The sequence below is a fragment of the Podarcis muralis genome, chromosome 15 (assembly GCF_964188315.1).
Source record: "Podarcis muralis chromosome 15, rPodMur119.hap1.1, whole genome shotgun sequence".
NCBI classification, from domain to species: domain Eukaryota; kingdom Metazoa; phylum Chordata; class Lepidosauria; order Squamata; family Lacertidae; genus Podarcis; species Podarcis muralis.
Window position 1 is genome coordinate 41,489,911 of NC_135669.1, and position 17,101 is coordinate 41,507,011.

The window sequence follows — 17,101 nt, forward strand, 5'->3', positions numbered from 1 at the left end:
ACACGTTGGGCATTTTTTAATTGTAACCCAATAGAATGCATAAATATTACAGAGACACACAGATGGAATAATATAACACACACTGAATTTAATGATCATACAAAGTGAAATTACTTCCACCATTTACTGTAACTTAGTTAAGGTACATAAATATCCCACCCATCTGCACACTTCATGAATATTGCACACCACAGCTGTGCAATCTTATATTCCAACCCACTCAGGGTGCATAAATATTAACCACTCACACAGTGCATGAATACCACCCCCTTCGCGCAGTCATGCAATCTTTATTATAAACCAGTCAGGGTGCATAAATGTTACAGGGTAATGAATGTTGCACACAGGAATGCAATGTAGCATAAGTAGAATGCATAAATCTTACAACTCCTGCAGTCTTCTACTTGTAAACCACTTGAGCGCATGCAATCTTGCGCACAAAACGATGCATGAATATTATAACACAGCCATGCAATCATTGCTGTAACCCAATTTGGATGTATGAGAGTGTGTGTCTCTCTCACACAACTCCAGCAATCTCTCATTTTGTGCACAAATCTCACGCGCATTTTCGTGCAACCTTCATTGCTAGTTCTGGGTGCATAAACATTTCTGAGCGCCCTCGCGCAGGCGGGCGCATGCACGTTGGATCCCACGAAAGGAACGCGCTCCCCAGAGCAGCTAACGGATGAAGACCTCGACGGTTGGCAAAAGGGGTGGGCAGGTGGGTTTCACGGTCTGGGACCGGGAAAGGAGACCTGTTCAGGGGCGGGAAAGGATAATTTAGGAGGGGGAGGCAGGTGTAGTTATAGCAAGAGAGGAGTTGCTGGGGGGGGGCAGCAGTAGCTTGGATCTTGTCGGGAGAGATATTAGGAGAGAGGCCCGAGTGAGAGACGCGGACAAAATGGGGAAAAGGATCATTTGCGGGGCATGCTTGCATCCACATCCCAAAGTGCGGAAATAGCAGCCCTTGCTGCAATCCTAAACGCATTTGCTTTCCACGGAAATCAGTGGTATGTCATGCTTTATTAAAAAGCATACTTGAGGGTGGCTGTGTGCGTGAAGGTGATTTGGAAGAGTGGATTGTGCCCCCGCACCAAATAAAAAATAAAAATTCCCGTATTAAATGCGGGGAAAACTCACCCCTTAACCCTGGCCATTGACACCTTAGGCAAGCGTTTTCAGGGCCCACGCTAGTCCTGGCGGCTGTGCTCTGTTTTTTAACTCTTGTTAATTCTGAATTTTAAATTCTGGCAACCTGACCTAGGACGGGGAATGAATGTGATAATACGTAAAATGGAGGCAATCCGAAATTTCTCTTTAGCAAGGAGCGTAGATGTAACGCGGGATTCGAAGTTAGTCTTGGAGTGGGGCGCACACGTGCGAGTTTGCGCCCGGTTGAGGTCGCTGAGCCTTTACTCCGAGCAGGACAGTAGATTTGCTGCCTTAAAAAGAACGTGTGTGTGTGTTTGGATGGGATAATGTTAGTGGATAAATAAAACCTCTCCTGAACTCTCCTCAAATAAAACCTCTCCTGAACTATCTTTCTTTTTTTGTGGGGACCAAGGACAATGGCCCATTTACTCCCTATTCCCTGTCCAGTGAAACTGGGGACGTTGAAGAGCGAATCTCTTGAAGCTCGTTTGCACGAATATGTGAAGCAAGGCAATCACGTGAAAGTGAAGAAACTTCTGAAAAAAGGTAAGGGCTGGTGTTGGAGGTGGGGGCAGAGGTATCCTTCGGAGTAGGACTTTGTGGGCAGAACTTCAACCCCCCCCCCCAAACTCTGGAGAGTGAACAGAAGCAGCCCCCCCGCCCGTTTCAGCAGAATTAGGGGGGAGCCCCTGCTACCCCGCAAAAAGACCAGCCCTGCTTTACCACATGTTAAGCATGAGGCTTTTGATCTCATGGTAGTGGGTTCGGGCCCCATGTTGGGCAAAATATTCCTTCATTGCAGGGGGTTGGACTAGATGACCCTCATGGACCCTTTCAACTCTACAATTCTATGATTCTAAGTGTCATAGTAGGGACGCGGGTGGCGCTGTGAGTTAAACCACAGAGCCCAGGACTTGCCGATCAGAAGGTCGGCGGTTCGAATCCCTGCGACGGGGTGAGCTCCCGTTCCTCGGTCCCTGCTCCTGCCAACCTAGCAGTTCGAAAGCACGTCAAAGTGCAAGTAGATAAATAGGCACCGCTCCGGCGGGAAGGTAAACGGCGTTTCCGTGCGCTGCTCTGGTTCGCCAGAAGCGGCTTAGTCATGCTGACCACGTGACCCGGAAGCTGTACGCCGGCTCCCTCGGCCAATAAAGCGAGATGAGCACCGTAACCCCAGAGTCAGTCACGACTGGACCTAATGGTCAGGGGTCCCTTTACCTTTACGTGTCGTAGTACACTATTATCATTATTTTTATATTTATTTATTTATTTATTCATTGCATTTCCCCCTGACAGTGTCTCAAGGTGGTTTCAAGTAGGTAGTGTTGGTCTGCCATAGTCAAAATAAATTAAAACAATTCTTTAAAAAGATGGTTAAAAAGACTCTTCTTAAAAACCTAAAAACTCCCATAAAAGAATCAAGTCTTCAAAAAAAGCTATATGATCTAAAAAAAGTCTTTAAAAGAATCCTTCCAAAAGAATTTAAAAATTAAAAATTGAGGGACAGTGGACCGGCCCCCTGCTGAAAAAGTTTGCTGACCCCTGGTTTAGAGGCTAAATTAAATGACCCTGTTGCACCACTGATGAGACAGCTTCTTATCCCTTTACATTTTTAGTTGTGAGGACTGCATGGATCTGGTTGCCAGCTTTTAAATAATTGGAATTCCCCCCAGGGGTAGGAAAATACTATTTATTATGGATGAAAATAAACAACATAGTACCTCCCTCTGTGCTCCTTCAGCCTGACTAGGGTGAGGGCTCGGGGTGAGGTGTGAAAAAGACACCGATTGTGCTGCCTCACACTTTGCATTGATCTATAACAGCACTACTTCTTTTAAATCTTACTGCATTTTCCCTTTCTCTATGCTGCTTTGTAATGAAATAAAGGTTTGTCTTAGGTGGATTGTTTATAGGAATGCCTAGATAATGGGTAATAGGAATGCAAAGAGAATTATTAGCTGTAATTGCAAAAGGGAGTCTTCCTTTGGAGGGGCAGCCTGCCTCCCAAAATGTAGGTACTGAGGATATTGCAAAGTGGAATAATAACCTTCACAACAAGAGTTAAAGAACTGCAAGCGTGGTCGGGCGTCATAGGGGCGGGGATATGCAAAATAGGAGGCGTGGCCCCGCGTCCTGCTTCCAAGGGGTTTTGCTGGGAATATAATTGAAACTCGGTAATTTCGCCTGGAATGGAGCCACAGCGGCGGACGTGGGCGGGAATAGCAGCCTTGCCGCCTCCGGGTGCAACATTTGGGGGAGAGGGTCGGGGACGCGGGCGGGGAGGGGCAAGGAACCGAGCGGAGGCTGTTGCGCTACCGTGAGCTGGGAAGCGGAGAGCCGCCGCCTGGCCTTTGAAGCGCGGAGTGCCGAGTTAAGACTATACTTTCAGGGATCATTTCTATAGTTTGTAACTAGAGAAGTGTACTCGAAAGTGATTGGCCTCGGAAACCACGAGGAGGAGTTAAAGTGTTCTCTTCTGAGCGCGAAGCGAGCAGGCAGTGTTGCATTTTGCAGCTGCTGCCTGCTATTGATGACCGTTCCGCCTCCTTTTTATTAAGGAGGTTGGAGGGAGAGAACACAGACTGAGTGGTTCGTGCCATTTTTAAAAAATGTTAAAAAGTAGACTTAGGTTGGTTTTTTTTAATACTAGTATTTTATAGTACTGGAGGATTTCTTTTTTTTTTCATGTTTATAGGTTATATTTATTGGCTTTATCTTATTTTCACATTCTGCCAGTGTTATTCCAGCAAATATAAATCTACTGCAATACAGATTTCTGGGGGTATAGGAGCTTAGTAGCAGAGCAAGCATTCTGTTTGCTTGCAAAAGGACCCAGGTTAATTCCTCCATCATTTGCTGAATGGGTATTTGTATTTTGTCCTTTCTGAGTGAAGACTGCTGGGATAGCACACAAAGTAATCTCTTTAAAATTCTAATTATATTCACAAATACCAATACCGTACTGATACAACAATCTCAATTTGCATATCCTTAGAAAACATTCTGCACGTAATTTTATCCCAATTTCTCATCAGCTTTCAGCCTAGGTTACAAATATAGAGGACTTTGTTAGGGGTTCTTTGTTCTAGAGCACACATCGATAAATCCTGGATCCTTTGATGATGATGACACTTTTGCATTCATCTACCCAGGAAGTTTAAAATATTTTCATACATTACGTTTATATCCAACCTTTGCTTATCCCTTTCCCCTATTTTATCCTTACATTCAACCCTGTAAGGTAGGTTTGGCTGGGAAATAAGTGACTGTCTTCATAGCTGAGTGGGGATATGAAGCTTTGTCTTCCTGGTTGTTGTTGTTGTTATACCCCACCCCCGACAGGAACTCAATTACAGTTAGCATCCAATTCAATACATAAGCACAAACAGAGATAAAACTCTGTTCTGTTCCCCCACTTTCTGGTTCAAATATCAAAGTCAAGGAACATTATACAAATGCACAGGATATATAACAGTATATCTGTTAGCAACTAACCAAACGTAAGAGGAGCCTGCTGGATCAGGCCAATGGCCTATCTAATCCAGCATCCTAGTTTTACAGTGGCCAACCAGAAGCAGGACTTGAGCACAAGCACACTCCTTCTTGTAGTTTCCAGCAACTGGAGGAAAGCAGAGTTGTCATGGCTAGTAGCCATTGATAGCCTTAGTCCTCCCACCCCATGAATTTGTCCAATTTTACCCGGGTCATCCCTAACAAAGGTCGCCAGGCAGGAGGGGCAGCTTCATTTGCATAAACAGGGAAAGCAGAGAGAGGTTTGTAGGGACGCCCCTGGACGACTCCGAAAAAGGACGTCAGAGAAACAATAAGCACCACGTTCTCCTGGCCACACTCCGAGAGGAAAACGGGGGAGAAAAAGGAGAGAGAGATTTGTAGGGGACGCCTCTGGCCGACTCCGAAAAAGGACTTTATAACAGAAATGTGGCGTATGTAGTGTGTGAGTGTGTGTGTGTGTGAAGTTTGTACAAGCAGAATGATTGGGGTGGGGGGGTTCCTGCTACACCTTCAAGCCAATCCAAGCTGGTGGCAGTCACCACCTCCTGTGGAAATAAGTTCCACAGGTTATATTTTGCTGTGAGTACATTAGCTATAGGGACGCAGGTGGCTCTGTGGTCTAAACCACTGAGCCTAGGACTTGCCGATCAGAAGGTTGGCGGTTCGAATCCCTGTGACGGGGTGAGCTCCTGTTGGTCGGTCCCAGCTCCTGCCAACCTAGCAGTTCAAAAGCACATCAAAGTTCAAGTAGATAAATAGGTACACGTCGGCTTCCTCGACCAGTAAAGCAAGATGAGCGCCGCAACCCCAGAGTCGTTCACGACTGGACTGAACTGTCATGGGTCCTTTACCTTTTTTTTTTAATTAGCTATGGTAGCAAAATGCACCCTTCATGTGTAGGGGCTACCTATTTCTAAATGCGCTGTGGTAAAATAAGTGTGGGGGATCAATCCCTTCCATGCTTGCCGAGTTTGTGGATGCAACAGGTTTTGAAACAGGATAACTGATTAAGGCTGGGGTCCTGTGCAGGGGAAGAAAATCCCCTTAAACACAGTTGGACTTAATTCTGAGGAAAACTTGCCCAGGTTTGTTTGCACTCTAGATGTACCTTTTAGAAGGAAATCTTGTTACAGTATTTACTACTTGTTGTGAGTGACACAAAGCATGCTTACTAGGTGGTAAGCTCACAGCTGTAGCTGGGGGGGGGCAGCTGCTCCCCCTAAATCAGTACATATCAATACAGATCTGAGGTTCTGCCCTGCCCTAACAAAAGCCTTCCCCCAACAAAAATCCTGGTGACAATAGGAACACCTCCAGTTTGCTAAGCGTGTGAGAAGCCCTTGCACGCTGCAATACTGCAATATGCATACAGTACTGAGGAGGATACCTCTGTAATGATACTTATTCCTTGGCAAGTGTGTATAGGATAGAGAGCAGCTGTAGATAAATATCTCTATGTAAAAACAAAAAGTGTACCTGATTCCTGATACCATTTTCCCCTTGAGGATGTAGGAGTAAGGGAAAGATGTGGACTTGCTTTCTCTTCCTCTATGGCATTCCTACATTACCATATATAAAAGCAGCAGTAGTAAATAACTTAAATTAAGAAGTAGAATAATAAATCTTCCTTGGATCGAGGCTTAAGGAGAGACGAAAACGCGTGGCCTATTTTGAGGGGCGGGGACTATGCAAAATAGAAGGCGTGGCCCCGCTTCCTGCTTCCAATGGGTTTTGCTGGGAATATAATTGAAACTCGGTAATTTCGCTCGGAATGGAGCCACAGCGGCGGACGTGGGCGGGAATAGCAGCCTTGCCGCCTCCGGGTGCAACATTTGGGGGAGAGGGTCGGGGACGCGGGCGGGGAGGGGCAAGGAACCGAGCGGAGGCTGTTGCGCTACCGTGAGCTGGGAAGCGGAGAGCCGCCGCCTGGCCTTTGAAGCGCGGAGTGCCGAGTTAAGACTATACTTTCAGGGATCATTTCTATAGTTTGTAACTAGAGAAGTGTACTCGAAAGTGATTGGCCTCGGAAACCACGAGGAGGAGTCAAAGTGTTCTCTTCTGAGCGCGAAGCGAGCAGGCAGTGTTGCATTTTGCAGCTGCTGCCTGCTATTGATGACCGTTCCGCCTCCTTTTTATTAAGGAGGTTGGAGGGAGAGAACACAGACTGAGTGGTTCGCGCCCTTTTTAAGAATGGTTAAAAAAAAAACGGATTTCCCCTCACATCCTTATTTTTTAATTTGGGTTTATACAGTCTAATGCAAATTACTTTCTGCCTTCAACATTTTAATTTGTACTTTTTTCATTTTTTCACATATTGGATGCTTTATCTGCCCTGCATTCTACCAGTCTTTAGTCTTACAAATATAAAAATGAAAGATACATTCTGCATTTATTAGCTGGCTCAAGAGGGAGTGATTAGAAACTTAGCGTATTTTCGAATCCAAAATGTTAACAGAAAACTGGCATGGTAGCTCTGAATGTATAGTGTAGGTTGTGTGGTTTTGAAATAATTTAGCATGATATGCTTTTGTCACTGCATAATTTAGCATGATACGCTTTTGTCACTAGTGTTTTGAAGCTCGGGGTTTGAGGTCAGTTCAGAGTGTGGCCTGGAGCTCATGGGAGTTGTGGTCTAAACAGTGGTTTTCAACTAGTGTGCTGTGGCACCCTGGGGTACATTGAATGATGGTCAGGGGTGCTGCAGGCAACACTGGCCTCTGTCCCTCTTTCTCCTCCCTCCTCTGATGTCCTTTGGCATCTCTGCCTCCTAAAGGCTTGCACAGCTGTTTATTGCAGCAGCCCTGACTATAAGCTCCACAGGCAAAGTGTGCCCCTGGGATTCACCTCTTTTTGGGGTGGCGGGGGGGGGCAGCTCAACGATAAGGGGCGGTGGCGGCAGCAGCTGCACGGAGGACTCCCAAGGAGAGGGGAGAGGACAGGAGGCTGAGGGAACACTCCACAAAATGGGGGTGTTCAAAAAAGGATGAGAGGCTGCCAGCTCTGCAAGCCAGGGGTGACATAACTGGGCTCCTGAGCTCCGCAGGGTTGCCACAGAAAGAAGGTAGTTGGTCCAGGGAGCTGTGGACTCAAAAAGGTTGAACACCTCTGGTCTAAAGTATCCAGAACCCATCAGGTCAGCTAAGGCAGTCCCGAGTCTTCTTAAGTACCCAGGAATACCCTTAATTTGAGGCCTTCCAATATACAGTTTGTTGAAGAAAGATGTGTTTAGTGAAACTGCCACCCTATATTACAAAATCAATGTGCCCCATCTGGGCTGGGTGTGTGGGAAGCAGTGTTCTCCCGCACTCCCATGCTATTCTTGCAGATAACTGTGTTCACATGTAGGAACCGTAATCAAATGTAGCCAGGTCTTGTTAAGCACAAGAAATCAAACTGTTCCTTTCTGAGTGTGAAGCAAGTGGGTGGTGTTGTGTTTATACAGCTGCTGTTCCCTGCTTTCAATGACCCATTCTCCTTACTTGTTCAGAGGCTAAAAGGGCAAAGCAGAGACTGCTTATTTGCTTCGAAAATGTTTTAAAAATAGATTTTACATACGTACAAATATACATAATTTGTATGCTGCCTTTCCACACTTCAAATCATGCTCAAGGTGTCTTAGGTGAAAAAGGAACATAACTACAACATAACAAAAGTAGTTATAAATGATAAAACATTTTTTTTTAAATACACATCCAAACTGAACAATTTTCACATATATCACAAAAAACCTTAAACAAAAATACATAAAAAACCAACAGCACCAGATCTCCTTCCAACAACAAAACACCCCAGCCCAAAAGTCTGTTCAGCAACCTCAGCTTTCGTAGCTGCAGTAGGGTCTCACCTTCCTAGGCAAGGTGGAAAAGGCTTTCAACACAGGGAACAGGTGTTCCTACTTAAATAGGTGGTTTTGTATGTAACACAATCTGCATTTCTTTTTTTCTTTTTTTAGAAATAAGTACAGTAATGTAGAATTACTTCCTTTTTGAAGTTTGAAGTCACATTAAAAGTCAGTGGATGTTAGTAACAGGTCAAGCATACAGCTGGATAGTAGCAGTGCAATGAGATCATGTGTGCTTAGGCTATTCATTTGACACGTGTGATAATTTAGAAATAAATCCCCTTTGGTTTACTTGAATTTATTCCCAGATTAAATGTGCATAGTACCTCAGTCCTAGCATTGATAGTGCACTTAAAAAAAAATTACTCAAGAGCAGTGGCACTCCATACAACAGTAAGGTGGTCCAGAAGACATTTTATTTCTATATTGAATCTGGTTGGCTTCTGGTGGAAAACTGCTGGACTACATAGACCTTTGATTTGACCCAGCAGGGCTAGTCTAAGAGTCTTGGGGGGGTGTCAAGACATTGCCCTGAACCATAAGTGGTGATTCCCACGGAACTGGGCTGCGCTCAGCCGCTCCAGTTTGCCAGAGTGGAGCGGGTAAAATTGCTGTTCTACCTGTAGGGTAGGGGCTGTTGTAACGATTTACGCCATTGTGAACTTATCAGGATACATAGAGCATTCTAGAGTCTTCAAATAAGGACTGCAGGACTTTCTTCGAAAGTAAGTTTGTAGTATATAGGATCTCTCCATTAAGTGTTTGACGAGAAAGTTGAGTCAGGGATCAGTTGCTTCCCTGCGGAGTCTCTTTGCAACACGATCATTTGCGTGTTTTACTCAAGAGCAGGGCTTGCTGGGGCGGCGAAGACTAGGACTCCCTCCACCCCCGCGGACTGTCCGGCGGTGACACAGTTAAGCTGCCTGAGCCAGGGAGAGTGACGTCGTGAGGGCCCGCCTCCTCTAGGTAGCCGCCTGGGTTTGAAGAGCCAGTAAGCGAACTGCAGGCTGCCATGTTTAGAGGAGACTCAAGCCCGACTGTGATTGGCCGCTTGGGTTCCGTATGCAGATAGAAAGCGAGAGGGATTCTGGTCCACCGCCGATACCTGGCCAAATACCAACTTATAAAAGCATTTCTTTTAAATTATCCCGAGGGGGCTTGAATTCGCTCGTTTCCTGTCTTAAGAATCAAAAGTCGCGCATGTTTTCGATGGGTTAGAAATCGGTCGCAGTGACTTGGAGAGTGGGTCGAGGCAACCAGGCTCTGGAGCCGAGAATGGTTTAGTTAAGACTATACTTTCAGGGATCATTTCTATAGTTTGTAACTAGAGAAGTGTACTCGAAAGTGATTGGCCTCGGAAACCACGAGGAGGAGTTAAAGTGTTCTCTTCTGAGCGCGAAGCGAGCAGGCAGTGTTGCATTTTGCGGCTGCTGCCTGCTATTGATGACCGTTCCGCCTCCTTTTTATTAAGGAGGCTGGAGGGAGAGAACACAGACTGAGTGGTTTGCGCCTTTTTTTAAATGGTTAAATATTAGCTCTTAAATATTTGGTCCTTTTTAAAGAGGTTTCATATTTTAAAGTTTTTTTATTTTTAATAGAGTGTTGTTTCCTTTTGCTTTATATGTTTATTTGGCATTATTTTGTATCAAGGATACATCTGTCTAATATTGGTTAACCTTGCAATTTCTCCATTGTTGGTTAAATGCCTATTTTGCCCTTTCTGAAGAAGTTTGGGTTAGTGCATGTGGCAATCTGGTTAAAATTCTAATAAAGCCATTCATATTAGTTTTTCTGCATAATTTATTGCATAGTTTGATTTTAAAATAACAACCTCAAATCTGTTTACAAAAAGTAATAAACGAATGAAATTATTGGTTAAAAACACTTTCAAAATGGTCATGGGCATGCGTATATATACCTAGCAGATTTTGTACGTGGGTATGAAATGAAAATGTCCTGATTCTGTGCATAGATTCTTAGAAATAAGCCCATGGAATTCCATGGAGCAAAGGATGGCTGCTCTGAACAAATATTAATCCTTGCTGAGATGAGCCTGTTAGACTTAGCATTAAAATTATTATTTATAAATTTTCTATATTGTCCTTCACCTGAAGATCACAGGGAGGTTTATGATGTAAAAATACAAACATTAACAAACAAACAAACATACTAACATAGTAGATCAACAAAGAAAACAATACTGCCCCCACAGTTTAAAAGACCACAACTTCTTTAATTACCCAAAGGCCTCGGAGAAGAGGAATATTATTGTCTGGCGTCTAAAGATATGTGAGAAAGGTGCCCGGTGTTAAATAAATCATGACAAGGTGTAATATGTCATGTATTGTTCTTCATCTGAGGTTGTATTTACCTCATTTTAAGACCTGCCAAGGAACAGATGATTGTTATTATGTCTTCATATGTAAAATCAGAGAAATTAAGGAGGGTGCTTTTTCTTTTTCCTATGACTAGCTTAATTTGTGATCTGCCCTTAATGGTGTGCCTCTGGCTGATTCATTGCAGAGGGTTGGAGATGGGGAAGGGCAGCTTTTGTGGGACCTCACACACTTAGGGAAAATTCGCACCCGGGTAGTGGAACGAGGATGGCAGTAATTCTCTTTTCCCGCCCCCCCCCCCCCCATTCTTATTTTTGTAGGAATCAGTGCTGACTCGATTAACTCATTGGGGCAGACTCCCCTATTCACTGCTGCTTTGCTTGGTATTGGGAAAGTTGTCAGCGTTCTTTTGGATTATGGTTCGGATCCCAATCAGTAAGTACAAAAGCTACATTTTTGTTATAGGGAGACAATTTTCTGGGTTTTAAAAAAAATCCAGAGGTGTGTGGGTTTTCCTCTACATGTAGATCTGCAGAAATAGAGAAAAAGCAAAAAAGCGTGTTTTCTGATGATAGGCCCCCCCATTCCCTTTGAAAAACAGTCATTGAGACCCCAGGGCTGCAAAACTAAGCTGGAAAGTGTGTGGGAAATGCCTTGCAATGAATGGCCTTGCCCAGCCAGGCACACTTCCGGAAGTTTTGGACTACAACTCGCGTCAGCCCCCACCAGCATGACCCGTGGTCAGAGTTGATGGGAGTTGTAGTCAAAACTATCTGGAGAATGCCAGCTCATTGACAGTAGCTGTGAGGTCCCAGAAAACCTGTAATACTATTTTGCTTCATTTGTGTAACTCACTCAGCTTGCAGAATCCTATTTTTATTTGCGCAGAATTTGGAGTATCCTTGGCACAAGTGTTGCTATTATTTATTAAATTTGTATACCACCCTTCATCCGAAGATCTCAAGGCAGTTCACAGCATAAAAATGTGAGATAAAAACAGGAACAAAAATGAAGTGAAACAATACCACTACCCCTACCCCTAAACACATTTAAAAGGCCGTAAGATGTTAATCAGCCTTGATGTAAGCATTTCTGCATTTTGTTTTTAAGCCCAGAGTCCACCTAGTCCAAGGAATTGCTTATTGAGGTTTTTGGGGACCCTCCGATCAGGACTTCCAAGTGCTTTTGTGTTCCTTGTTTTCTCAGCCGCTGTCACGATGGGAGCACTCCGGTCCATGCGGCAGCTTTCTCAGGCAACCAGTCAATTCTCAGCAAACTGCTGGATGCGGGTGGAGACCTGCGAGTCCATGACAGGAACGGGAGGAACCCGCAGAGCTGGGCTGTGACAGCTGGGAAGGAGAGCAGCGCTCAGGTGTGTGGGCGGCTAGGGCCTTTTGCCTCTTGCTTACCCCAGAAGCTTGCACCTGTGTGCACAAAGATCCACAAATGCCTCTTCCAAGCAGAGTCAGCTTTCATTTCCAGCAGGCAGTGTTGCTTTTTTTGCTCATGTATGGGGGTGCCTGTGGGGCCCCCCATCAGTTATTGCTGGGCTCTAGTTCTCAGCATCCCCAACTGTTGGCCCTGTAGGTTGCAGGGGATGGTAGGAATTGGAATCCCAGCAACGTTTACATGGCTACAGGCTCCCCATCCCTGACCTTGCAACACTCCCAGCCAAAATGCTTTTATCCAGAACTGTTTATTTGTTTCTATGACAAGGGTCATGGCTCAGTGGAATAAAGCACCTGCTTTTCAGTCAGAAGGTCTCATGTTCAGTGAGCCAGTGTGAGTGTAGTGGTTAAGAGCGGTAGTCTCGTAATCTGGGGAACCGGGTTCGCTTCCCCGCTCCTCCACATGCAGCTGCTGGGTGACCTTGGGCTAGTCACACTTCTTTGAAGTCTCTCAGCCCCACTTACCTCACAGAGTGTTTGTTGTGGGAGAGGAAGGGAAAGGAGATTGTTAGCCGCTTTGAGATTCCTGAAGGGGAGTGAAAGGCGGGATATCAAATCCAAACTCTTCTTCTTCTTCAATCCTTGGCATCTCCAGGTAGGACTGGGAGAGATCACGTCCAAAATCATGGAGAGCCACTGCAAGTCAGGCCAGACTGATGTTTGGCACCACTGGATAGCTCATTTGCTTAGAGCAAGTGCTGATAACGCCAAGGTTGCAGGTTCAATCACCATAATGGACATCTGCATTGCAGGGGCTTGCACTAGAATCTAGTAACCAGATGATCCTCAGGATCCCTTCCAACTCTTCAATTCTACAAGGCACTTTCTCCCTTCCATCCCTAGTTGCTTTCAAGATTTGTGCTCAAACTCGGGAGTCTTTGCCGCCACCAACCATCCCTGGTGGCAGTGGCTTCTTCTCCTCTTCTGTTTTGCAGATGCTCGAGTTCATCCAGCGATGTACATCCCACATGCAGGCGATTGTGCAGAACTACTCCATAGACTTGCTACGGAAGGTGGACTCTCCCAGAGCTTTGGTCTCTAGCCCCTCCAAGTTTGTGGGCATCAAGCAAGGGTGAGAGCCTCCAGCTGTGACAGTGATGGTGGGGAGCGAAATCGTTTCTCCCTCTTCTCTTCCTTTCCCCGCACACCAAACGTTTATTTTTAATAGAGGCTTGTAAACACTTGGGAAGTGCCCTTGGTTCCTCCGCAGAGAATGGCTGCGACATCATTCTTTCTCCCTCATGTGGTGGAAAAGCAGAACTGCACACATAAAAGCAAAAAGGAAGCCCAGATCAGAAGCAAATAAAATCCGAAATCTGTCATTGGGTATTAGCACCAAATCTCCATTTGTATCTGTGCTGGCTTTGAAATTGTGCCCAGTACATGCAGTCTTTTTATTGTGTTGTGAAATTCCTTTCAGATGCTTTGTAGGAAGTGTCTAGAGACTCTGAATCTCAGGGTTATGGGTTTGAGCCCCTCATTGGGCAAAAAATTTCTGCATTAGAATCATAGAGTTGGAAGAGACCACAAGGGCCATCGAGTCCAACCCCCTGCCAAGCAGGAAACACCATCAGAGCACTCCTGACATATGGTTGTCAAGCCTCTGCTTAAAGACCTCCAAAGAAAGAGACTCCACCACACTCCTTGGCAGCAAATTCCACTGTCGAACAGCTCTTACTGTCAGGAAGTTCTTCCTAATGTTTAGGTGGAATCTTCTTTCTTGTAGTTTGGATCCATTGCTCCGTGTCCGCTTCTCTGGAGCAGCAGAAAACAACCTTTCTCCCTCCTCTATATGACATCCTTTTATATATTTGAACATGGCTATCATATCACCCCTTAACCTCCTCTTCTCCAGGCTAAACATGCCCAGCTCCCTTAGCCGTTCCTCATAAGGCCTCGTTTCCAGACCTTTGACCATTTTGGTTGCCCTCCTCTGGACACGTTCCAGTTTGTCAGTGTCCTTCTTGAACTGTGGTGCCCAGAACTGGACACACTACTCCAGGTGAGGTCTGACCAGAGCAGAATACAGGGGCACTATTACATCCCTTGATCTAGATGCTATACTCCTATTGATGCAGCCCAGAATTGCATTGGCTTTTTTAGCTGCTGCGTCACACTGTTGGCTCATGTCAAGTTTGTGGTCAACCAAGACTCCTAGATCCTTTTCACATGTACTGCTCTCAAGCCAGGTGTCACCCATCTTGTATTTGTGCCTCTCATTTTTTTTTTTATTTTTTTTTGCCCAAGTGCAATACTTTACATTTCTCCCTGTTAAAGTTCATCTTGTTTGTTTTGGCCCATTTCTCTAATCTGCAGAGATTAATCTGCATTGCAGGGGTTTGGACTGGATGACCCTTTTGGTCCCTTCCAAGTGTACAATTCTTTGATCTTATGGTTATATGAGAGCTAGTGTGGTACAGTGGTTAGAGTGTTGGACAAGGACCTGGAAGACCAGGGTTCAAATTCCAGCTCAGCCATGAAGCCCACTGGGTGACTTTGGGTCAGTTGCTGCCTCTCAGCCTCAGCTACTTCAAGAGACACCCCTTTCCCCCTTCTTTTGTTTTTTTGTCCTTCAGGACGGCTGACAAGATTCTGAGACGCGGGAGCAGTGCCCCCCAAAACATTTACAGCTTTGGCTTTGGGAAGGTAAATATGGTGGAAGGGTCCAGGACGCAACAGGATCTCCCTGTTCCCCTTGAGCCAAGGTTGTATCTAGAAGAATGAATTGGGAACAGCTGGTGATTTTTTTGTTGGGAATTCAAAAAGTATATCCCTGTTATGCAAGTCTTTAGCGCGGGGTGTGGCTTCTGGTGGTGAAAGAGCAGAATCTGGCCAGTGGAAAGCCTTGAGCCCAGGGGCCAAATGCAGCCCTCTGGGTCTTTCTCTTTGGCCCTTGATATTCTCCTGCTCTGCACCTTCATCAGGTGCTTTTGCCTGGCTGAGTGTCAGGGCTGGGACAAAGGCTCTAAGCCTGGGACGACGAGCGGTCAGAAGGCAGAAGAGGGAATGGAGTGGGAGGAGGAGATGTCGGAAGCTGAAGAGGTAACAGGGTTAGTGAGCCACGAGAGCCTGTGGCAGAGAGAAGTCCAGAATTAGAGGCAGAAGCAGAGGGTGGAGAGGAGAGGAGGGGAGCGAAGAGGCAATAGTGGAGGCAGGCTTCTGGAGAAGCCAGGGGGGTCTCCCCCTCCTGCTGTGACCAGCTCCCCTGCCCCCTGGTCTCCCAGGACCAGAAGAGGTAGGAAGAGGGCAGATCAAAGACAGACAAGACTTCTTCATCTCAGATTACTTGGGAAGGACCAGGCAGAGGAGTAGACTTAGGGAGCTGTGGGAAGGCGGGGACCTTCAGTCCTCGCAACTGCCTCCTTGGGGCCAGACCAACGAGGAAGAGTTGCAGTGCTCACTAGGCCTGGCACTATTTAGCAGCGTCTTCTAATAAAGTTACAGATAGGTAGCCGTGTTGGTCTGCCATAGTCAAAACAAAACAAAAAGTGTGTATCTGAAGAAGTGTGCATGCACACGAAAGCTCATACCAAGAACTAACTTAGTTGGTCTTTAAGGTGCTACTGGAAGGAATTTTTTTTGTTCTAATAAAGTGTTAACTTAACACTATGTGCTTTATTGCTGATGTGCTCCTGACACTGAGATATGTCCTGGAACCCTTGAAATGTCTCTCACTTGCCTTAATTGAGAATGGATATGGGTGCTTGAATCTGTGTACAAACTAGTCAAGGTAAATTTCAACATTTGTTGCTCTGCACCTTTTTGCCTTGAGCCTGACTGGCCCCAAGGAGGTTTCCTGGAAGAGAATGTGGACCTTGATTGGAAAACGTGTGTCCTCGAGCAATAGCAAAAGGATTGGTGGGTGGGTGTCTTTTAAATGTAAGAAAACATTTCTGCACTGCTTTTATGAAAAAGAAACACCAAAGTGGTTTACGTGACAATAGAACATAGCATTATCCAATAAAAATTCACTGTCAATAGAGAAGGTGAAATCATCACAAGGACAGGTATTTATAATACTGTTAAGGGCAGGGAATAGCTACGCTTTCTTTACAAAGCATCTTTGTAAGAAAAAGGCTTCTTCATTTTCTTGGTTTACAAAAGTGAACATAAGAGATTTGCAGAATTATGAATGTTGTGGAGAAAAATGAAAACAAAGAGCAATTGTTACAATTATTATTTCTCATGTCAGGTTTACCTCACAAGCAGCCGTCAGCTGGGCTACCTGGCATCGCTCCCCATCATTGCGGATAAGGAAGTGGTCCAGGCTGATGATGAACCAACCTTCTCCTTTCCAGTTGGGCCGTACATGACTATGACCAAGTGGGTTGATGCTTTTGCAAGGGGGAGTTGGGCTTCTTAACCCTAGGCTAGGCGTAGGCTTGTTCAACGTATACATCGCTTCTGACCCAAGATGAAGTCCCAAAGCAATACACATCCAGACGAGAAACTGCAGTCAAAATCACATAAACGTTATTAAGAATAGGTTTAACAGTGCAGTTTCATATCAGTGGTGCTTTCTTTTGCCCATTTAGACTTGTGTTGTCAAAGAGATAAACAGCTACCTAACATTTAGAAGACATCTGAAGGCAGCTCTGTTCAGGGAAGTTTTAATGTGTGACATTTTGATGTTTTTTTAATTCTTGTTGGAAGCTGCCCTGAGTGGCTGGGGTACAAATAATAAATTATTATTATTATTATTATTATTATTATTATTATTATTATTATTATTATTTGGAGTAGAATCCCCAGGATTCACCAGTCGGAGCCTATTGCAAAAAGACACACACTTAGATTTAAAGAGTTAT

General features: G+C 45.1%; 1 protein-coding gene and 3 non-coding genes across 6 annotated transcripts in view; all 4 read left to right on the forward strand.

Annotated features, from left to right (window-relative positions):
• The first annotated feature begins 554 nt into the window (after window positions 1–554).
• The window catches only part of TEX14 (testis expressed 14, intercellular bridge forming factor), a 51,477-nt gene continuing 34,930 nt past the window's right edge, over window positions 555–17,101 (forward strand). For 2 of the 3 annotated variants that reach the window (XM_028708894.2, XM_028708899.2), the window contains exons 1-7: window positions 555–724; window positions 1,568–1,701; window positions 11,166–11,280; window positions 12,052–12,217; window positions 13,229–13,365; window positions 14,870–14,939; window positions 16,486–16,616. In XM_028708894.2, the coding sequence (XP_028564727.2) occupies window positions 1,572–1,701; window positions 11,166–11,280; window positions 12,052–12,217; window positions 13,229–13,365; window positions 14,870–14,939; window positions 16,486–16,616 (749 nt within the window). In that variant the 5' untranslated portion in view covers window positions 555–724; window positions 1,568–1,571. Of the gene's footprint in view, window positions 725–1,567; window positions 1,702–11,165; window positions 11,281–12,051; window positions 12,218–13,228; window positions 13,366–14,869; window positions 14,940–16,485; window positions 16,617–17,101 lie in introns of those variants that run through there. The other variant, XM_028708902.2, reaches the window with a different exon arrangement.
• Window positions 3,529–3,746, forward strand: LOC114586005 (small nucleolar RNA U3). The gene has a single exon (XR_003704022.1). It is a non-coding gene; the product is annotated as a small nucleolar RNA U3 (small nucleolar RNA).
• LOC114586007 (small nucleolar RNA U3) lies at window positions 6,624–6,841 on the forward strand. Its single transcript, XR_003704024.2, has one exon. It is a non-coding gene; the product is annotated as a small nucleolar RNA U3 (small nucleolar RNA).
• LOC114586006 (small nucleolar RNA U3) lies at window positions 9,796–10,013 on the forward strand. Its single transcript, XR_003704023.2, has one exon. It is a non-coding gene; the product is annotated as a small nucleolar RNA U3 (small nucleolar RNA).